Source organism: Rana temporaria, chromosome 5, assembly GCF_905171775.1.
Source record: "Rana temporaria chromosome 5, aRanTem1.1, whole genome shotgun sequence".
Taxonomy (NCBI): Eukaryota; Metazoa; Chordata; class Amphibia; order Anura; family Ranidae; genus Rana; species Rana temporaria.
Window position 1 is genome coordinate 168,624,236 of NC_053493.1, and position 23,988 is coordinate 168,648,223.

At 44.5% G+C, this 23,988-nt stretch overlaps 1 protein-coding gene across 1 annotated transcript in view; it reads right to left on the reverse strand.

Annotated features, from left to right (window-relative positions):
• LOC120940468 (sodium-dependent neutral amino acid transporter B(0)AT3-like) overlaps nt 1–21,240 on the reverse strand; it is a 172,498-nt gene extending 151,258 nt beyond the window's left edge. The window contains exon 1 of the mRNA XM_040353349.1: nt 20,984–21,240. Coding sequence (XP_040209283.1) covers nt 20,984–21,134 — 151 coding nt within the window. The 5' untranslated portion in view covers nt 21,135–21,240. The remainder of the gene's footprint in view (nt 1–20,983) is intronic.
• Nucleotides 21,241–23,988: the final 2,748 nt, after the last annotated feature.

The window sequence follows — 23,988 nt, forward strand, 5'->3', positions numbered from 1 at the left end:
AAGTTCTGTTGAGGTATCAGCACTTGGGGTTGCCGCCCCCCCTATTCCCTTTTTGTTTGTCCCAGTTTTTTCTGCTTTTTTTGTCAGGCCTGGGCTCTTGGAACTCCCTTCGGGCATCATGTAGTGTCTAATCGTACTAGTAGAGGAGATATCTTTAGGGATTTTCGGGGCAGCCCCCCTTGTTGATCTATTCATATTATGTTTCTTTATCGCTCTGATGCGTTTCCCCAGTTTGAACGGTGAGTGAAGAGCTTCACCCCCCCCTTTTTTTTTTTTTTTTTTTAAAGGGAGATTTTTATAGCTCACTAAGGAGCAATTAGGTGAAATTTTGGGGGTGTTAATTAATTCTTGATGGATATTGAGCACCGGGTATTTCCGTAGGTTAAGAAGATTCCGGGGATACACCCGTTTGCACTAAGGCCCCTTTCACATTGAGGAGTTTTTCAGGCGGTAAAGCGCTAAAAATAGCGCTGCTATCCCGCCTGAAAAACTCCTGCACTGCAGACTCAATGTGAAAGCCCGAGGGCTTTCACACTGAGGCGATGCGCTGGCGGGAGACAAAAAAATCTCCTGTCAGCAGCATCTTTGGAGCGGTGAGAGGAGCGGCATGTATACCGCTCCTTCACCGCTCCTTCCCATTGAAAACAATGGGAACCGCGGCAATACCGCCCGCAATGCGCCTCTATAGAGGCGCATTGCGGGCGATATTAACTCTTTATCGGCCGCTAGCGGGGGTTAATACCGCACCGCTAGCGGCTGATACCCGCTGCAATTCCGGCGGTATAGCGCCGCTATTTTTAGCGGCGTTATACCGCCACCGCAGCTCCCGCCCCAGTCTGAAAGGGGCCTTAGGCGAGTTCGGAAAAGGAGGATTGCTCGCCCTCTGTTTTGAAGGCGATGCAACCCCTGTTTAAATTAGAGGCCTTCTTAGGGCTTTTTCCACTGCAGGGGACCTGGCGGTCTTTAAGCAGCAACAATCCTAGGGGGGGCAGTATTTACACCCCCCTTTTTTTTTATAGTTAATAGACACTTTGGATATAGTGGGGCGTACTATACGCTGTACGCTGGTAATGTCCTCCCCACCCCCCAGTGGTTTAGCAGAAGTTTTGTGGAGGAAGGAGTAGGGTCTCTCAAACAGCTGACACCTTTCCCCCTGGTCTCCAAGGTCTATGTCCGCAGTATATGTGGACTGGGAACTTGTAGTCCTTACGTGCTTAAGCTCATTGAGTAAGGCAGTTAAATTTTTTCTATTTTGAATTCGTAGCCAGCCTTATTTAATAAAATGGGACGTATTTCATGCCGACCCCTGATGTTTCAACCAGTGCTCCGGTACAAAACCCCACCGGGATTTGACTGTATTTTGTGGAGGCAGGTACAGTGTCTCTGGGATGACTGATGCTTTTCAACTTATCCGCCAAAACAAATGGCCACAGTGTATAAGGCTATTAAACCATAAATGCATGAATTCATGAGTAGGTAGATATGAGGAGAAAGATATAAAACTTATACAGACAACTTCACAGCAGGTACCCCCCTGGTGTTCCACAAGTTTACCGGGTTACTCAGGATCTCCACATTATTCGTTCCTTCCTCACACTTACAGTGACAACATTTGTGATATCTGTAAATAAAGTTGCAGATACAGCTCTCTTACCCTGTCAGGGCCAGGTCTCAGGTTCCACTCGTTGCGACGGTACAATCTTATAGCAGAAAGAAAAAGGCTTTGTATTACCTGTTAGCTGTTTGTTGTTGTTTTTTTTTTCACCGGTGGCAAGGTAGCCTGGAATCACTGTGTGCAGAGGGGGGAGGGGGGCGGCCGACCAACGCGCCACGAGTGGAGGCTTCCCTGCTATCCCTCCATGCTGTACCTCACCTGGTGTCTCCCAGGGGGACGCGAGGGGGGCCGGAGGATGAGGGGATCCCGGAAAGCGGCGGGGGCAGGTGTAGTCCGAGGGTTGGACAGGCTAACCGCTCGGTGGGCTCCCTCTCTGCGGCGCGTCCGCTGCCGCTGGAGATCCACCGGGTCTCTGTCCTTCCATCTCCCCTAGCCGAGTCAGATCCATGGCGCGAGCTGCTCCTCCCTCAGACGTGCGTGCTTCACGTGCACCACTTCATCTCGGACAGAGTATGTTTCCCCCATATTATATGCTTCTAAAGCATTATCTCCTTTGGAAATTAAGTACTCTCTATGTGAAAAACACCTTCTTGTCACGTTGTGGGCAGCGAAATACTACACATACATCATAGGACTTAACACAGTCATTCTGCACACACCCACTAAGTTTCTACTCACAGACAGAGTGAAGGATGGCAAGGTATTCAATGCCAGACAGGCCCATTGGGCTCTGTTGCTCCAAAATCAAGACATTAAACAAACAAATATTTGTTCCACTAGGGCCCATGGCCTCCTTTACTAAGGAATACCACATTAATGTGCTATCACCCCACAATCAGCGGCACAACATTTCTCTAGACCTTTGTCAGCAAATGAAAAGGTCCCGGAAAATGCAGTCCCAATTTTCACAGATGGATCATGTTTTTACGTGGAGGGTTCCCCACATGCTGGATTTGGAATTTACATTATCGATCCACATGCAAAGACCCAAACATCAATCTTTTGATAATGTCAAGTCATATCAGCACTGGACTCAGTCTTGTGCCCCATCGTTTGTGCCATCACAAAATTCTGCAACTAAAATGTTTTGCTTTTTTCCCTTTTAGAGCCATGAAGTCGATGTGGATTGTGATCCTGCTCCATCTGATCGGACATACCAAGGGAGAGGAGACTGGACCGCTCATCAGCGTGATCGTTGACCAGAATCCGGTCTACTATCTAGAGGGGGAATCCGTCTTATTGCCTGTGGCCATTGTAGGGACTGTAGGGAAGCAAGTTTATTGGTGGAGTCCCATTGATAACCATCTAGTCTGGATAAATGGCGTTGCTGGGAATATCACGGACTATCAGAAAAGAGTCATGAGTTTTCAGAACGGATCCTTATTGATTCAAGAGACAGGGTTGAGGGATGCCGGAGAGTGGAAATATTCTTTTGGTATCTCCATCCCATTGTCCAGCAACACTCATGCATCCACTCTTCAGTATGTCCCAGGGAAAATTACCTTGCAGGTGTCCCCAAAACCCAACACCCCTGCTCCTACAACTTTGCCCAAACATACAGCGGCAATCCCCTATTACAAACCAACCTCTTTGGAATGCCCAACACTGCAAGAGGGACCACCTAGTGGCCTAACGGAAACCTCAATCCCTGGAATATTGTTTAATAACGTTAAGTTCATTCATGTGCAGGTGGTACTTAATTTGTCCCAGTGGAACATGGCTGAATTTGGCTCATGTGCCCGGACAAATGTATCTTTGATTTACTCTTCCTTGCTAGTAGATGTGATTGCCTCCCATGCAAGCCAAACTCAGGATCCATTTGCAGAACCAAACCTTCCTCCCCACAGGGGCATTTTCAGATCCAGAAAGTTAAAGGGCGTAGACAGCATACTTGCATCCATCCCAGAACTCTTTGGATCTGACATGTCAATTTGGAACCAAGCCGATTTGTCAGCGATTCGCAGGCATATCGGAAATTGTCAACAGGAAGAGGGTCGGCAAGTGCTGAAACCAGTTCTGCAGGGTGTTGAGGGGCTTGCAGGGGAGGAAAGGTTTTTGTTATTTTGTTTTTTTTACGGTTTATAACATAAAGCTAGAGAGGATGGTATGGGCCAAAAGGTAATATGCACTGCGTATGGAAATTTTATTTTAAAAGATACAGATCTAACACAATGGTATTGTACTTACACTAATACTAGTGGTGGAATGAATGTACATTTTGGAGACAAGTGCAAACCGTTGCCAGTTTCCACAATTCGAAGTATAGGGATAGTGACACCACACCCAAATAGAGGGCCATTTGCTTGCAAGAAAATCCAGTCACTGTGCACCTAACGTAAACCTAATGTACATATCCTTCACAATGTCGCTGCCCGTGTTCCATCCACAAGAGGACTACTTTAACACAATGGCGTCCATACACTTCCTCGGATACCTCGAGAACGACGTGTACAAGGAAAGGCTGCACCTCCTCGAAATGCTCATTCAAGTTCAAGGGCGATGGAAAGCACCGCACACTGCCTGCTGCACTGTTAAAGACAATAGATACTTATGCAGTTGTGATGTGTTTGAAATTGACACTCCAGTCTGTGGTCTAAACAATGACCCGGATCCCACAGCCAACGTAGCAAGGGACCCCCAACTCTAAAGTCCACGCCAACCACCTCAAGAAACCATTCCAAGTGAAATGGAGGCTAACTGCCCAGTGAAGTTGTCAAAATGGAGAACACCAAGCACAAGGGTCACCTACCACATGGATAGACTGTACTGTTTCGTTACCAATCACCAGACATTTCTCTATGGGGGTCAGCCGTGTCCAATACCCTATCCAAATTTTTGCTTCATTCCACATGAGTACACTACTATTGGGCAAACTATAATAACCCCCATACCAGTGTTAACAGAAGACTATATCATTGAGAGTACCCCTGATGTCCTAGATCCTAGCACATACATACCCCATTTTGATGTAAAAATGTATACTTTGTCAGTAAACCTCCACAATCTGCTTGCAAGGAAGGATACCCATATAATTCAAATTAGTAATGATATGGTGAAAACAGAGGAAAGGTTGAACAAACTTTTACATGATGGGGATTTTAGCTTAGTCACCACTAGGACCTGGATGGAAATAAGAATAAAAGGTCTTCTCATATTGCAATGTAGGGTATTGATTTTCATGACGGGCATTATGATATATCTGAGCCAACTTCTAAAATGGCAGAGGGAGAAACTTAACATTCTAATGGAGATTAGACATAAACAATTACTCACTTAAGTGTGGCCTCGTCTCATCTGTCTCAGCTTGCCACAAGGGGTCATCTGTTGCCTTATGAGAAAGGTTTTGTCTAATCGCCATAATTGTACATATATATATATATTCTACGATAAGGGTAGATGGGTCGTGTGTGTGAAATGATTTCCTGTTTACATCGCACATGGGCTGTAAACAAAAGCCTGCTGTGACTCATCCAATCAGGCTGTGCCCAATATACATTTACTAGGTACAGTGACCAATTAGGGAGAATTATATTAGCCACCTTACAGAAAGGAGGGAGGATATATAATGCTTTGTATGCAAGCTAAGGGGGCTGCAGAATTGGGAACAGAAAGCAGCCACCATGGGCTGACCTGGCACCAGGTAATCTAACTCTATACTTGTATCTTATATTGTATTGTAGATATGGACGTTGTGGGTAATTTGTAAATACCATGTAAGCCAGGGGACCTACACTGTACATTGTGTTGTAAATACTGTGTGGTGTGTAATTTGTATATATGATGTAACCCTATCAATAAATGTCTATTGCTGATTGAACTTCCTCTACAAACTACCTTTTGTACAAGATCTCTCAGAGCTAGATATGTGTATGTTCATACAACTACAATGATTGAGGTGTATGCACATAATCACATGACTAGTTAACAATTATATACATTTAGGAAATTATCCAGGCCTTTCTTAAAGCAATCTACTGAGCTGGCCAGAACCACCTCTGGAGGGAGTCATTTCCCCTTTTTTACAGCTCTCACTGTGAAGAAACCTTTCCGTATTTGGAGATGAAATCTCTTTTCCTCTAGACATAAAGAGTGCCCCCTTGTCCTCTGTGTTGACCGTAAAGTGAATAACAAAACATCAAGTTCACTACATGGACCCCTTATATATTTGTACTTGTTGATCATACCCCCCCCTTAATCTCCTCTTATGAAGAGTGAATACATTCAGTTCCTCTAATCTTTCATCATAGCTGAGTTCCTCCATGCCTCTTGCATGGAGGAACTCATGCATCAGATTGGCTGCCCTTCTCTGCACTTTCTCCAATTCCCCGATATCCTTTTTGAGAACTGGTGCCCAAAACTGAACTGCATATTCCAGATGAGGTCTTACTAATGATTTGTACAGGAGCAAAATGATGTCGCTCTCTCTCTGGAGCCAGTGGTATAGGCTGCTTTGGCATGAGTGATCCACACCTAAAGGACATCTTGCCTCCGAAACCTAGGGTGATTTTCAGGGGGGTCCAGCCTTTGAGGAACAAGATCTCTAGTAATGTTATTGACCCTCCCCTCAGGGGATCGGGTTTTATTTTCGATCAATTAAAGGGCTACTATAGGTGTGGCCGATGTCAAGTCTGTGCTTTAAATTCAAACAGACAAAGATGTGTTAGATCTTTCACCTCTACGGCAACGGGTAAGGAATTTAAGATTGGACCCTGTGTGACTTGCGCCTCTTTAGGCGTGGTCTATTTGATACAATGCCCGTGCGGTCTCCAGTACGTAGGCCGTACCAAACGGGCGTTTCAAATACGTGTCAATGAACATATCACAAACATACTCTCGGGGTTCAGAAACCATTCCGTTTCAAATCACTACCGGCTTAAACATAAGAAGGATCCCTCTAATACACTGTTCCTAGGGATTGATAAATATAGGCCCCATTGGAGAGGAGGGAATTTGGTACGTGAAATCTCACAGATGGAAATGGGGTGGATTTTTCGCCTTAAAACTTATACCCCTTTCGGCCTGAATATAGAAACAGATGTTAACGCCTTCATTAACAATGCCTAATGTAAGCTTAATGTGATCGGCTGTTATGAGGGTGGGATTAACAGTTTTTTCTACGATAAATGCTTCTGTGAAGTAACACCATCAATTTGGGTATTTATCCATCTTTTTTTCTTTTAAAACATTTTTTTGTATGTGTATAATCATTTTGTACAGGTATCTAATATTTAAAATTTGCACATGTATATAATTTATTTAGATAGTAAATAATACATTTTTGGTGATTAATTGTCAATAGATAGATCATATGTGCAGGGTTGCCTTGATCTATGCACTTCAGGGACAACAGTCCCCGTAGACACAAAAGCTATTCTTATAGTCACATAAATATTTTTCTTTTTTCTTTTTCTTTTTCCCTTTTTTCACATTTAAATGTACACTCACACTAACACTGTGGTTGGTAAATGTTGTGGTGTGGCGAATAGCCAACATCTCACGGACACCGTCAATAAATTTTTGTGAAACACAAGGGGTTAATTCCCTGTATATGACTTAGAGGGTTAAGTTTTTGCTGCTTGCCCAATTCGTGCCCATTTAGCACGTATATAAACAAATAGGTGGCTAACTGACATTGATAGTGTCAGATGGCATCATAATTGATATAGGTTTTCACTAATTAATTAGTAATAAGTTTACACTTGTGTTATAATTTGTTCTTAATAATATATTACACTTTCATTGGTTAAATATTTTTCCTTTTTATGGATACATTTCCAGAAGAATCTAGTTTCATGATTGTACATGATTGCCTCGATCTTGCATGTGGCTTGAGTAGCTGCTGGTAGGATTGCGGTGAGTATGAGTACATTTCTTATATCTTTTTGGTTTTTCGCTTGAGGGAAGCAAACTCCCCCGCATGCGCTAGATGGCGGTAGTGAGGTTGAGCGGACTAAAGATGGCGCACCTGGACTCATAGACAGCCGTTCACAATAGGCGGTGGGTCTATTTATAGATGGTGAAGTACTGCTTGGCCCTACCCCCATTGACAACGTCCAATTAGCGACGAAACGCGTCTGGGAAGGATCACGCAGTGACGTCACCACGACAATGAGTAGGGCTCCTGAATGCCGGCCGGCAAATTTATTGTTTATGCTGATTTTAAATGCTCGTTTGTGAGTATATATTTTACCTTTTTTTAAATAAAAGTGTATGTCGCAGAGTCACGCTATGTGCGCTTCTCTTTTTTCATTTTACATTTAAATGGTGGTGCTGAGTACATCACGATCAGGGGACGGAGAACTTCCTGGTAGAAACATCCAAGGATTAAAGGCCTAGGCTGGGTTATAGCCATCCGGTCTAAACCGCTTGCCTTCCGGTAAGCGGCTTTCCATTTTCCGGTGGAGGGTCACTTCATGTATATGTGTCACTGGGTGGTGTGGAATGTAGGAGTTGCCATTACAAAGACCGTATCAGAATACCTGTGATCGTATATGTGCCATTTGATCAACCACGGACTTATTACATCCTAATTGAATGTGACCTAATAGACTTTTGTGGCGCGGCTTTTCTTTTGTAACGAATGGTAATGAATTGATAGGACATAAAGATTATGGTAACGAATCTTACTTGCGACAGTGGGCCATGCGAATGAGTTTGTGGCAGGCGTGCAACATGTTAAAGGTGTGGCGTGATGCCGTGCACAAGGCAAGAGCAAGGTTTGGTGTAGAAATTATGTTGCAAGAAGTGCGTACGAATGACTCGTAAGTTCCACTGCGGGAACCGAACATGGTAGGGGCGACACTGCGAGTGGCCACGAATTTTGAGATGACAGTAGCAAACCCTACCAGTGATCGTGCAACTGGTTCACATTGGACTGGAGTGGGTGCGCAACACATCCGAAAAGTGTGGTGTGATGCCATGCATGACACACAGAAAATTAGTTTGGTTTGGTAAATAAATGAGAGAAGCACCGTGTACAAACGATTCTTACGTTCCGCTGCGGGAACTAAAACACATGGCATGGGGTATACAACAAATGGCAATGGTAGAAAGTATGCAATGTATCTGATATGAATCGGTAGTAAAGAGAAATTACTATGATATGAATCGGTTGTAAAAATTAGGGCTGTTACTGATTAAAAATTTCGTGTTCGATTGATCGATTTTTTTAAAATCGATTAATTGACTAACTTCGATTAATTATAACGCGCATACATTTTTTGGATCACCACTATATATAGTCCCCACTGTAATATCCACAGACATCTTCCCCCACTGTAATATCCACAGACATCTTCCCCCACTGTAATATCCACAGACATCTTCCCCCACTGTAATATCCACAGACATCACCCCCACTGTAATATCCACATACATCTTCCACACTGTAATATCCACAATCACCCCCCACTGTAATATCCACAGACATCTCCCCCAATGTAATATCCACAGACATCCCCCCCACTGTAATCCACAGACATCTCCCCACTGTAATATGGTCCACATCTCCCCCCACTGTTTAGGAAGATTAGTGCTTGCTTGGTCTTACCAGAGAAGCCGGCCAAACACGAGCAGTTGAGGCCGGGTGATGATGTCAGCGCGCCGCTCTAGGCTCACCTAGGCCGCCGCCGGGTAGACCAAGATGGCCGCTGCTCCAGGAGCTAGGACGAAGACAGGGCCTATGGCCGAGGCAGCAGCGGAGCTCCGCGGATCACGTGGTGTGCCGATCTGCATATGGTGACCCGTTCGGATCACGGATCATTTACGATCCATTGCACCACTAGTACGATCAAAATTTTGATCGATCAAAAAAATTTACGATGAATCAAGGAATTCATCTTTAATTTCCACCACCCTAGTAAAAATGTATGAAATGAATCCGATACGAATCGGTAGTAAGGAGTATTGAACAAATCTGATACGAATTGGTTGTAGAGTGTATGCCACCCCTTGCTCTGAAACAGAACACCTACCAACCACCCATCCCCCCAGGCTAATCCAGTGCAGACAAGGTACCAGGTGGGTCTGATTACCACCCCAATCAGCCACAGAACCCGTACAAACAATACATGCTAATCTCCAAATAGATGAGACGGCAACCCCATGGACAGTGAATCTTATAACCAGTGAAGCCTATGGTAAATGATATCGGACAACGACTGACAGCGGCTTGGATTTATAAATGAATCTTATTTTTGGCAGAAGGAGCTTACGAATGTACAACGCCTGTGCCAAACGATGTCGGGACATGAGTGACAACAACTCAGAGGCAGATTTTTACAAAAAGGGATGCAGGATAGGAAGCATGACGAATCGCAAGATTGCACATGATACAAAAAGGTTTGAATATTACCTGTGACAGTGAGCGGGAACCGCTGATGAAGACCACGAATGAAGAAGCCGCAATGCACTTGCGATTGAATGCGCAGACTCACGAACATGAGGTGAGCTGGGAAGAGTCGACCCAGTAACGTGTAGTATTGCGCACTGAACCGACAAAAAGCATGGGTGAGTGGGCTGCTTAAATACCCTCTGGGCTCCTCCCATAAATTCAGGCCACCATACTGGCCTTCTTTTTATATATATATATATATATATATATATATATATATATATATATATATACAGGGCTTAAAATTTCAAGTCCTGAGCTACTAGCCAGGCCTCAAGGGTTACTCGCCACCAGTTGCCCCGCCCAACCCCTACCCTGCCCTGCCCCTAATTCCGCCCCTAAACACGCCCTCATAAATTATCTCATGAAACTTTATCCATGCCCAATAATGCAGCTTGCTCCTGTTCACCAATGTAGCCTGCCCGTGTCCACCAATGCAGCCTGTATCCACCAATGCAGCCTGTATCCACCAATGCAGCCTGTGTCCACCAATGCAGCCTGTGTCACCAGTGCAGCCTGTGTCGCCAGTGCAGCCTGTGTGTCATGAAATACCCCAGCCACCAGATGGCGCTAGCGGCGCATCGGCGCGGGGCACGCGCAATCGCGGCAATGGCGCGCATGCACGCGCGTTCGCGGTACTACGGCGCGCACAGGCGCGCGCACCGGCGGCAACGGCGCACGGGCGCGCGCAAACGGCAATTCGGCGCCAAAACGGGGTACTTAAGGCGTCCTGAGAGTCTGGCCTCTTGCTGTCCGGTCTAAAGTGTTTCCTGAACCTACCAGTACCTGTTACCCCTGCTTGATCCAGATCCTGATACCCGGCTTGTTCCTGTTGACCCTGTCTTCCGCCTGCCCTGACCTTTTGGCTTGCTCCGACCATCCCTCTGCCTCATCCCTGGTACTCTGCCGCCCGCCTGTTATTGACCCGGCTTGACGACCCCTCTACCATCCTGACCTTCCTGTGCCTGATCGGCTGGTCCAGCTTCTCTCCGGCTTCTGGGACTTTTCACTGTCTTCTGGGACTTGTTGCTGCCTGATCTACAAAACACCTTCCCTCCGGTCTGCTACTTGCCAGGCTGCACCTGCCTTCCAGAGACTCCATCAGATCCTGCAGAAGCATCAACCAGCCCCTGCATCAGCGTCACTCCAGGCGCTTGTGCGACTCTGTATTTCCGTTCCCCCTGTCTACTCTACCAGGGGTCCCGGAATCAGAGGAGTAACGGCTGCCACTTCCTGCACGTCGGGCTCACCCTCCGAGGTACGTGACACTGTGTCGCCAGTGCAGCCTGTGTTCACCAATGCAGCCTATGTCTCCAATGCAGCCTGTGTCCCCAATGCAGCATGTAAAACCAATGCAGCCTGTGTCCTCCATTGCAGCCTGTGTCCCCAATGCAGCCTGTATTAAGATATTTGCCAGCACACCATGGAATGACATGAATAGCTTCCAAACAGATAATTTATTGCATGATCACAATACAAGGAGAGTGCAACGTTTCAGAGTCATGCAGGACCCATTGGTCAGGCATGTGTATGCCCAATGCAGCCTGTGTCCCCAATGCAGCTTGTGTCCCCAATGCAGCCTGTCTCCCCAATGCAGCCTGTGTCACTAATGCAGCCTGTGTCCCCAATGCAGCCTACCTGTTCAGGGGAAGAGGGAGGAGAGCCGCCACCACCTGGTTGATTAGAGCACTGGGAACATAACAGCTTTCATTTCAATAGCTGTGTGTTCCCTGCCGCACACCGTCATATACAGCCCCAGGATTGGACGGGTGATCTGTCTATCAAAGTGCCCGGACAAAGAGGAGGAACTGTATATGACAGCGTGGGCGGGAAACACAGCAATTGAAATGAAAGCTATTATGTTCCCAGTGCTCTAATCAACCAGGCAGCGGCGGCTCTCCACTCTCTTCCCCTCCGATCACTGGGAGAATGGCTCCCATACAACCCACCTGCCAGCGGTGCTCACCCCCTGCTCCCAGGCAGCCTACACTCGCCAGCCCTCAAAATCTACTCACAAAATGTGATATATATTAATACACCACCAGTGTATTAGAAACAATACACCACAGAATGCACTGTAGATATAGGCTACACTGGATGCAGTATATATATATATATATATATATATATATATATGTAGCGGCCAGCTCCTGTTGAACAGGTGCTGCTGTAAATTTAGAGGGGGTCTGAGTTGTTATTCGACTCAGACATGTGTAATTATGGGCAATTTAGCCTCTGTTCCAGCCATGGCTGTGCTGGGAGTAACCACCATTGTTCGCCTGGGGATGTTATTGCCGTCCCAGGCCAAGGGTGGCAGCAGCAGAGTCAGTGTGTATTGGGTGTTCGATAGGTAGGGAGACCGCCGCTCCAGGTGAGCACAGGCAGGTAATCAATGTCCACTCAGGAATCACACGGGTGCTGGCAATGCATAGAATTAAGCAGGTGGGAGAATGGATGGACATAGCTATGACTAAGCATTAGTTGTTAATGCGAAACGCGTCAGCTGTCTATCCCACTGTATGCTGTTGTGTGCTGTGCATTTTTTCCTTTTTACAATAAAGAGCACGTCTTTTTTCAACAAGACTTTTTGGAGTGCGGCTGTCCATCCATTCTCCCACGTGTATTGGGTGTTCCCCTCAGCAGCCAATCAGTGGGAGCTGTTTCCCCACTGTGCATGCTGGGGAGGGGTACTTAAGGGACAGACACTATTGGCGGGGGTCTGTCGTCCCACGCGCCTCGTGGCCTGCCTGGCCTGGGGTGCGTATCCTGAATCCTGGCTCCGGGACCACGTTGGTTTAGGGTTGCGGCTTCGCTGGTAGGCCCAATAGTCAGACTAGGGCCTGCTCTTTAAAGGTGATCCTGTGCTGTCTGTCCTGCGGGAAGAAGCCACTTGATGAAGGAAACCAGGGGAGGACCATGCAAGAGGCTGGTATCTTGGAAGAAGGCCTGGAGACTTCATCGAAGGATGCACCATACACTGAGAGGCTTGATGACGATCGCCTGTCAAATCTAAGCTCTACTAAAGTTAATCTGGAGAGATCCGGTTGCTGAATCCTGAGGCAGAGGATTCTGGACTAAAAGTGTCTCCTCACAAAGGAAGGTCTGTGGCAGAGACTGTACAATATTCCGTGTGTCATTCCGGCTGCTAGGCCAGTGAGAGGGACCTATCCGGGTGAGCAATATCCACTCTGGCTAGAGTGGCGACGAGAACTGTTTGCTAAAAGCAGGAGTGTTTCCTAATTTGAGAGTTTGCACCTGAACCTATTTACCCTTCCACCCCTCTATCTTCTTTTCTACTACATTCTGCATATAAATCTTAGAAAAAGAAGCACATCTTGTGGACATTGGAATTCCTCAGACTCTCTTTTATTACCCTGGACAACGAGTATATAGAGGTAACCTGCTCTCTCTCTCTCTCTCTCTCTATATATATATATATATATATATATATATATATATATATATATATACAGGGCTCAAAATTTCAAGTCCTGAGCTACTAGCCAGGCCTCAAGAGTTACTCGCCACCAGTTACCCCACCTAATTCATACACTGCCCTGCGCCTATTTGCACCCGTAAACACGCCCTCGTAGATTATCTCATGTAATGACAATGTTTTATGCAGAATCAAGTTACAAAATTAAATATTACCAACAACAACTTTAACAAAATGGGACAGGGCACTGGGGGCACACCAGAGGGACAGGGCACTGGGGGCACACCAGAGGGACAGGGCACTAGAACTGGGTCTCTTCCCCATTCTCTTGCTGTCTCCTCTGCAACTCCCATCCATCCTCTCTCTTTCTCCCATTCATCTCATGATCAGGAGCCTGTGTGTGCGGCTCCACGCTTGCATGTCCCCACTTCCCCCTTTTATTCAGGCTGGCAGAGAGGAGAGGAGCTGCAGCACAGAGGGAGGGAGTACAATCCAGCGCTGAGATCCACACAACTGCACAGCCATTGACACCATAGCACAGCACACACTGACAGCGCACAGCACACATTGAGACCAGTCTGTTCACAGTGCGCAGGCTAAACTGTTGGACACTTACATAGAGCACAAGGAGAAGAAAACTGCACAAACTAGAAGGCTGCCGCTCTCATGTCAAGGCAACTTTCAGTGAGCGCTGCACCAGAGTGGTAATTTTTGCAATCCTTCACCTCACTCATTACTTTCTGCTCTCCAGCTACATTGGTCGGGGCCCGGAGGAGGGGGGCAGGCTCAGAGAGGTCATACTGTTAGGTCCCATGGCTTAATGAGAATTGTAAGGAGAGCACCTATGTGCTGCTCTGCCTGTGCGCGGATCACCAGACTACTTTTCCCGAGCATGCACCTTTCCTCTTCGGCCGCCAATCTCATCGGGACTCTAAGTGTAGGCACAGATTGGAGGGATATTGGTCATGCAGCCCTGTCATCACTCGCCCCCAGCTTAAATCCACTCGCCAAATGCTAGTAGGCGAGTGGAAATTTTGAGGGCTGTATATATATATATATATATATACACAGTATATACTAGACTGACTGCTTAAGCTTTTGCTATCAGTGGGAAAAGGATAGCCCAGGTGGGATGGTCTTTTCAAAACTTTCCAAAATAAAAGGCAAGAACACAAACTGAGAGCAGGTCTCTCCCTAATGCCAGAACAAAAGACATGTTTTTCCATTTTGGATATACTGTACTGTATTAAGGGAAGGTTATAAACCTTGTCAGGATTTTTTTTTTTTTTTTTTTTTGTGGTCTGCATTATATTAGGGAGATTTCCCTTCAATTCTTGGCTCAAAATAGGAAGTGATAAAAGAATAATGTAAATCGATGGGTTCTTACACTGTACACCCTTGTGGAAGAATGCCAAATATGGGGAGTTATATAATCTTGAAGGCTTCATAGTTTGGTACAATAAAAGGATCAAATCTGTTGCACAACTGTATAATAATGATACTCTTAAATAATTTGAACAAATATGTACTGAATTTGCGATTCCACGGCACTGGTTTTTCCAATTCTTGCAGTTGAGACACACCCTCCAGTCCCAGTCGCATACTCACACTATGAAACTCCAAAAATCCTTGTCACTAATTTATTGTCAAGTGCCGCCTCTCAATTGCGCACCATATTACATACTAGATTTCAGGATGACCACTGGATGTCTTACTACTCCAAACAAGGGCCGCCTGACTTTGTGACTTTGGAAACACTTTGATACCTGATAAAAACCGAGTGATGGTAGACTCAGTCCAACAAAGATTTCTTTATTGGTTAAAAATAGGGTTGAGCGAACCCGAACTGTAAAGTTCGGGTTCGTACCAGACTTTTGGTTTTTAGGTACCCGGACCCGAACCCGAACAATTTACTATAAGTTCGGGTTCGGTAATGTAATGGCGCACTGCAGGGCAGCCAATCAACATTTGTTTAACTCGTGTGACCTGAAAAGGTCATCACAGCCATGCCTACTAATGGCATGGCTGTGATTGGCCAGTGCAGCATGTGACCCAGCCTCTATATAAGCTAGAGGCACATAGCACAACAGCACGTCACTCTGCTTTAGTTAGGGTAGGGAAAGGCAGGCACTGCTGCTGCTCTGAGGGAGAGAATTAGATAGGAGTCAGACTCTGTCCTTCTTCAGAAATCAAATTACTCAGCGATCTACATAGCACAGCAAGTCACTCTGCTTTGTATACTTTAGGGAAAGGTTCCTGGTGTTGGTTTTAGGAGATAAATAGATAGGAGTCAGTCCTGCTTCAGAAATCAAATTACACCAGCACTGCATATGTTACTGTGAGATACACCCTTTAAATACTTTTTTTCTATTGTGCTATTCAAAAAACATCAATTTAGGGCAAAAAAAAAAAAAAAATTCAGTGTTTCCACCATATCTGTACGTGTGAGATACACCCTTTAGATACTGTTCTTCTATTGTGCTATTCAAAAAACATCCATTTAGGGCAAAAAAAAATGTTTTGCAGTGTTTCCACCATATCTGTACGTGTGAGATACACCCTTTAGATACTGTTCTTCTATTGTGCTATTCAAAAAACACCCATTTAGGGCAAACAATTATATTTTGCAGTGTTTGCTCCATATCTGTACGTGTGAGATACACACTTTAGATACTGTTCTTCTATTGTGCTATTCAAAAAACACCCATTTAGGAAAAAAAATATATTTTGCAGTGTTTCCTCCATATCTGTACGTGTGAGATAAACCCTTTAGATACTGTTCTTCTATTGTGCTATTCAAAAAACACCCATTTAGGGAAAAAAAAAATTTTTGGTGTGTTTCCTGCATATCTGTACGTGTGAGATACACACTTTAGATACTGTTCTTCTATTGTGCTATTCAAAAAAAATTATTTAGGGCAAATAATTTTTTTTGGTGCGTTTCCTGCATATCTGTACGTGTGAGATACACCCTTTAGATACTGTTCTTCTATTGTGCTATTCAAAAAACACTCATTTAGGGCAAGATCCTACATTTGGAGCAGTATGTGTGCACATGCCTACACGTACTGAATGACAGCTCTGCCCCCTTAAACTTCTGGGTCTCCAAATTGGGCACATGGCCTGAGCTTGCCCTTTACGCCTTGGAGGTGCTGGCCTACCCTGAAGCCAGTGTATTATCTGAACGTGTATTCAGCACGGCAGGGGGCGTTATCACAGACAAGCGCAGCCGCCTGTCCAGAGCCAATGTGGACAAGCAGGGCCGGCCCTACCATGGGTCCCGATGGTACTATTGTACCAGGCAGCACTTTCAGGGGGGCAGCAAATTTCCTGCCTGCACGCCATCCCATTCTGCCAGCTCCACTCTCCACTCCACTTTGGGGCTAATTTCTGCCTGACCGCTCCTCCCGTTCCGCTCTCGGCTCCACTGTGGGGTTAATTGCATGAATAGAGCCATAACAGGTCTTTTTTATACTCCTATATACATGTATAGAGCCATGATAGGTCCATTTTAGTTATCATGATATAAAATAATGGATGTGGGGGCATTTTGGTGGGCGTAATTTTTTTTGGGGGGGGGCAGCATTTCATTCTTGGTACCAGGCAGCACAATGTCTTGGGCCGGCACTGTGGACAAGCTCACGTTTATTAAAATGAACCAGGCATGGATCCCACAGGACTTGTCCGTACCTTGTGCAGAATGGACACGTATACCGGCCTTACCCAGCCATTCTTGTATTTTTGATCTTTCTCACTCTTTTGGGGTGTACCCTAATTTAAAAAATAAATAAATTAAAAACAAAAACCTGTGTTGGCTACCTCGTCCTCCTCCACCGCCGCTTCCACCTACACTGCCACATCCACCGCCACCTAAACCTCCTACTCCATATGGACCTCGTCCTCCTAGGTCAAGATTATATATATATTTTTTGTGTATTTTATGTTATTTTAAGTTATTTCCCTATCCACATTTGTTTGCAGAGTACTTGCCATGCTCTTACCAACATTGTGCTGCCATTTGCAGCCCTCTAGCCCTTTCCATTACTTTTTTAGAGACATTTTAGTACTCAAAAGTTCTGGTCCCCATTGACTTCAATGGGGTTCGGGTTCGGGGTCAAGTTGGGGTCCCAAACCCGGACTTTTTTTCGAAGTTCGGCCGAACCCATTGAACCCAAACATCCAGGTGTCCGCTCAACTCCAGTTATAAACCATACAGCAAAAATGCAATCAGCTATGAGTAAGCACCAGTAGTTACGGTGTGAAATGTGTCAGCTGTTGATTGCATCTTTTGCTGTATGGTTTTTAACCAATAAAAAAATTGTTCTTGGAGTGCGGCCATCCGGATTGAATTATCATCATTTGAGGAGAAGATTTTTTTTGTGACCTAGACACCTGGAGTGGGTTCTTTTCCCTGATGGTGGACTCAGCAGGGCTGGATTTCCACTAGGGTCTAGTGGACTAGGGCCTAGGACTTCATTGTCATTGGGTGCAGCATCAAGCACCATGGCCCAGATTCACGTAGATAGGCGTAAATATAAGCGGGCGTAGCGTATCGTAGTTACGCTACGCCGCCGCAACTTAGAGAGGCAAGTTCTGTATTAACAAAGCACTTGCGTCTAAAGTTACGGCGGCGTAGCGTAAATGTGCCGGAGTAAGCGCGCCTAAATCAAATGAGGAACAGGGGGGCGTGTTTTATGTAAACTAAGCATGACCCCACGTAAATAACGTTTTTTTCGAACGGCGCATGCTCACGGATGCTCAGTATCACGTCGAATTTTTAAATTTAATTACGGCCGCTCAATGCCTAGACGACGTGAACGTAACTTGCGCAAAGCCCTATTCGCGAACGTTTTACGCAAACGACTATAGCAGGGATAACTTTAGGCCGGTCCGACGCCTTACGCAAACGACGCATATAGATACGCCGGGCGCACGTACGTTTGTGAATTGGCGCATCTACCTAATTTGCACATTCTGCGCGTAAATCTACGGAAGCGACACCTAGCGGCCAGCGTAAATATGTAACTGAGATACAACGGCGTAAGAGACTTACGTCAGTCGTATCTAAGCAAAAATCCAGCGTATCTTGCTTTCTGGATCCAGAAAAAAGATACGCCGGCGCATCCTAGAAGTTACGCGGCGTATCAATAGATACGCCGACGTAACTTCTTTGTGGATCTGGCCCCATGTGTCCAGTATTCTGCAAGGAGTTGGGTAAAACCAGAAGGACAATGTAGAGTAGCAATGAATGCTTAGTGCTGGAATGGACTGTCTAATGCATTCTTTGCATGTTATATTAAATGATCTAGGGATAGCCCTGGCTAGTGAGCTGCTATACAAGATACTTTTTAGTAACTATATCTTTCATGCAGACAATATGGGTCTTAAGTTTTAAGTCCAGTCAAATACTATCTACGCTTAAAGTGTGTGTTAAATCTAAATTAAAAATCACTGCCAGCCCCTCTATTATAGACAGACATACCACACTATGTAAGTCTTTTCTAAAAACGAGGCTTGTAAATACCTATTTAGAGTGATCTTCAGGCCAGTCATGTGACTTGTGGTCGCTTTACAGTTCCAATACATGGCTTCTGCAGGAGGGGCCGAGATCTCCCTCTGACGTCAACCGGGGAGGTCACATGGCCACTCAGCCCCTCCTGCAGAATCCCTGTATCGGAGATTTAAAGCGGCTGCGAGTCACGTGACCGGCCTGAAGATCACTCTAAATAGATACTTATACAGTGTGGTATGCCTGTCTATAATAGATGGGCTGGCAGTGACCATTGAAAGTTTTTCATTTTTAACAATAGCGGCGGGGGGGGGGGGGGGCAGACACAGAGCTGACAAGCAGGGAGGGAGGGGGTGTGGGGGGAGAGGAGAGCTGAGAGCAGGCTGCAGATGATGGAGGGACAAACTCTGACCAAGGTAGTCAGGGCTCAGCAGTTTTACAGTTTAGAGGGGGGCAGATTAAGTGCACAAGCACTGTGCTGTTTAAGCTGCTTTAAGGGACCAGGATCTGAATTATTTTTTGGGGGTTAACAAAACTTTAAGCCTGTAAGCATCTCACTACAGTTATTATAACATAATATGTAGAAGTCTAGTCAAATACTTTCTAAGCTAAAGCCTTCTCCCACACCCATTCTAAGCCTATTCTAACGAAATCCTATAAAGGAAAGATGTCTATGCCTACACATTCTGAGGGCACTCTAGTCCAGTCACATGATCAACCCCTTCAGTTTAGAGCAGGGACAGCTGGCAAAGGATGCCCCATAGTAAGCCTATGGATGACATCACCGCAGAGGCATTGCAGCCATTGTTGACAATCTCTCCTCTTCACTGAAGCCAGCTGCTGGGGAGATTGTGTGACCAGACCGGAGAACCTTCAGTATTCAGGAAAGCAATTTTCTGTTTCTGGGACTGTACTTATTATGTAGATACACTATAAAGAATTTCAGAATAGGGATTTCTTTTTTTTTTTTTTTTTTACTTCCAAATTAAAGTCTGTAAATTTGAAGTAGAACTAAAGACAATTTATTTTATTTTTTTCATTTTGGATAGAGCAAGGGAGGGTTATGCCGCGTACACGATCGGTCCATCTGATGAGAACGGACCGATGGCTTGTTTTCATCAGTCAACTGATGAAGCTGACTGATGGTTCGTCGCGCCTACACACCATCGGTTAAAAAAACGATCGTGTCAGAACGCGGTGACGTAAAACACAATGACGTGCTGAAAAAAAATAAGTTCAATGCTTCCAAGCATGCGTTGACTTGATTCTGAGCATGCATGGATTTTTAACCGATGGTCGTGCCTACTAACGATCGGTTTTGTCCTATCGGTTAGGAATCCATCGGTTAAATTTAAAGCAAGTTGGCTTTTTTTTTAACCAATGGTTAAATAACCTATGGGGCCCACACACGATCGGTTTTGACTGATGAAAACGGTCCATCAGACCGTTGTCCTCGGTTTAACCTAAAACTCACAGTTTTTTTTTCAATCTGTGTCCCATTGGGAAGATTTCCCTTAACTCCCTGTCCCATAGCCAAAACAGGAAATCTCTCCAAAGTGAGGCAATTCTTCATTGTTACCAGGGTCACCAGAACTAGTATACCTTTAGGAAGACTTCCCCTCTATTACTGTTCTGGGGCCAACCCAAAATTTGGGATTTTTTCACTTTCACTCTCACTGACAATGATAAACAGTACAAATAAATAGAGTGAATCTCTCAAATGAGGACATGGACAGAGATAAAAACCTGACAGGTGTTCTAATCTTTCTCCGCTATGTTTTTAAAAGTTTTTTGCTTGTAGTTACATTTTATAGTAAAGGCATTCATAGTCTTAATACTACAATGTTAAAATGATAAAAAAGATATGTAATTACATCAGACTATTATGAAAATAATTAATTGGTTCTAAAATAATGAATTTACAACATAAAAAAACATTCTGGTCAGACAGGATTACAAATCCTCTGTCCCACCGGTTATAAAATTACGTTTTTGGAAATTCTAAGCTTAATCTTTTTCAAATGTGCTTACCTCCTCCATATGTTTGGCATAAATATGGAAATCTCCATACGTTTCCCAAGCCCACTGCAAATCCAATACATGTCAAAAGATACTGGATTTTATTATCCCACTTTGGTCTTTCCTGTTCATTTGGGACCTTTGTAAGTTCCTTACTTGACATGGCCGTATCTGTGTTCCTCTTCTCAGTAGGCTCAAAGAAATCGTCTTTTTAAACACCCAGGAAAATAATGTATTCAGTTACACCAGCATTAATATGCACATTTGCAGATACCTTTTAAAAAAACAATTGGTATGAAAAGGATGAGGTTTCTGATTTTATAATTACTTTCTTTTTTCATTTACAGGAAACTACAAAGAAAGTTAATCTCTAACAGATATTTAAGGGTATTCGTGAATTTGTTGCCTTAAGTAAACACTACTAATCCATTAACCCATCCATCGTTAAATGCCTAAACATGTAACATTCAGTGGTGTGGCATTCTATATATCTCACACGTTTATGTTTTTACATTTCACATTCAGTACATTTCTATTCCTGTTTTAACACTAGGGATGAGCCAAGCAACCCCCCCCCCCCCCCGGTTCGGTTCCCACCAGAACATGCGAACAGGCAAAAAGTTTGAGCGAACATGCGAACATTATTAAAGTCTATGGTACATGGTAATTTATTGACATAAAAAGAATATGGGGACCTAGGTACTGCCCTAGGGGACATGTATCAATGCAAAAAAAAAGTTTTTCAAAATGACAGTTTTTTCAGGAGCAGTGATTTTAATAATGCTTATGGTGAAACAATAAAAATTATATATTCCTTTAAATATCATGCGTTAGTCTGCCTGTAAAATGGCACATCTGTGTGATGTGTAGAACAGTGCCGCAGCAAAATTACAATTCTAAAGGAAAAAATGTAATTCAAACTTGCTTGCGGCTGTAATGTATTGGCGGCTCCTGGCAATATAGATGAAAAATCAAGACAAAAATTGGCATGCCCCCCCCCAGTACATACCAGGCCCTTTGTGTCTGGTATGGATTTTAAGCAGAACTACATGCCAAAAAAAAATGTCGTGGGGTCCCCCCCAAAATCCATACCAGACCCTTATCCAAGCATGCAGCCTGGAGGACAGGATGGGGGGCAGCGAGAACCCCCCCTACTGAACCATACCAGCGGTGTCCTCTGAGCAGTGTCCTCCATGCCTCTCCTCCTGATAGGTGTCCAATCACAGTGCCTGTCGTTTCAGCCAATCAGGTACAGGACAGGTAACAACTCCGAGCACCTGATTGGAGTAGAGGTGGTTTAGTGTTAAGAAAGCAAATATTCATTTGGTCAGGTCAGGTCTAAAGTGGAGAGGAGTCTGGCTCATCCAAGTGCCATGAGAGATTTCTCAAGCTAAGGAATTTGGTAGATGCTCATGTGGGTACATGTGTTAAGTTTGTGATAGCCCACACAGAACTGCAGACTGCTATCTTATTTGTGCACCAGCACAACGGGAGCTGCCCAGGGGCCGTGACTTTCCTGGATCACCCCACCTTATAATGTGAAGCAGTTCCTTGACTTCTTGGCACAACGCTGGGGGAATGTGGCAAAACTGCTCTCGGTTGGGCTGTGTATTCCCCTGTATGAAATGGGTGGTCGATGGCTTTAATCAACTTGTAGTCCCCAAGAATGGTGGTCTGCACCAACAAGTGTTTCTCCAAAAGGTGATGAAGTAGCCTCTGCTGAGGTATACAAAAGTCCTTAAAGGTAATATTCAGCTGTTCCAATAGATACTTGTATTGGGACTCGTCACAAGGAGCCATAGTGGCATGCAAGGGCCCACACACTGCTTCCACCCCTGGCTGGGCCTCGGAGATGCAGTGTGAACCTTAGATAGTGTGTGGCCCCCAACCATTCTCCAGGTGTCAAGAGGTCCATGTGGGGGCTCTACATTAATGGTGGCCCCTTGAAGCTTCCTGTGGGCCCCCACTTATTACCAGAAGAGACTGGCTACAAAATAGGGTGTTGCAACTTTATAAAAAGCATTTTTTTCCCAAGTTTTCAAGTTTTTGCAATAAGTGACTCTAGTGCTATTTTTGCATTTATGCCGACCTATCCAGAAAGATTAACATATTATCAGACTTTAGCTAAAAGCTGCTGCTGCTTTTTCTAATTGCCCTTTTAAAAAAAAAAAATTGGCCTCATTATCTCATTGGGCATGGATGCCAGGAGCTTGCCAAAACATTCTGGACATCTTTGTATTCTTTTTTGAATCTATAAGGCATATGTAAACCCAAGAATAAAAATTGTATATATTGTAGCTTACCAGTCCTTAGATGTGGGGGTGTATTCGTTTTCTCTTTTAGGTTTTTTATTTTATTTTTACCCAGTACTCCTTTCAGTAACATACTGTGGGGGTTATTTACTAAAACTGAAGCACACAGAATCTGGTGCAGCTCTGCAGAGAAACCATTCAGCTTCAAGGTTTTATTTGTAAAACTTAATTGAACAAGCTGAAGTTAGAAGTTGATTGGTTACTATGCACAGCTGCACCAAATTCTGTGTGTTCATGTTTTTAGTTTAGTTTATGTAATCCCCCATTGTGTCTTATGCTGGCCATACACTATACGAAAAATTGTTCAACCCCATTTTCGAAAAACAAACATTAGTCTACGAGAGCAAACAATAGTGCCATCGTGTAATGACTGATAAATTGTTCAATGGACATAAATTAATCAATTTTATGTTTGTTTTTTCACATATACCTAGTGCAAACAGTTTGGACGGGAAACACATTAACCTTTCAATTTATGGTTATGGTTCGGCAGAAAATTTTCAAACTTGTCCTTCCTTTTTTCGGCTCAAAAACGCCCCAACCAATAACTGATTTGTGCCCATTAACTGGCTGAAAAACGAACTGTCTAAATGGCCAAACTATTGGCTGATTTTTCGTATAGTGCATGGCCAGCATTAGGGTGACAACACTAGTCACCTTAGGATAAAAGGGTTTACAAAACTTTTTTTGCTATAACATGAGAGG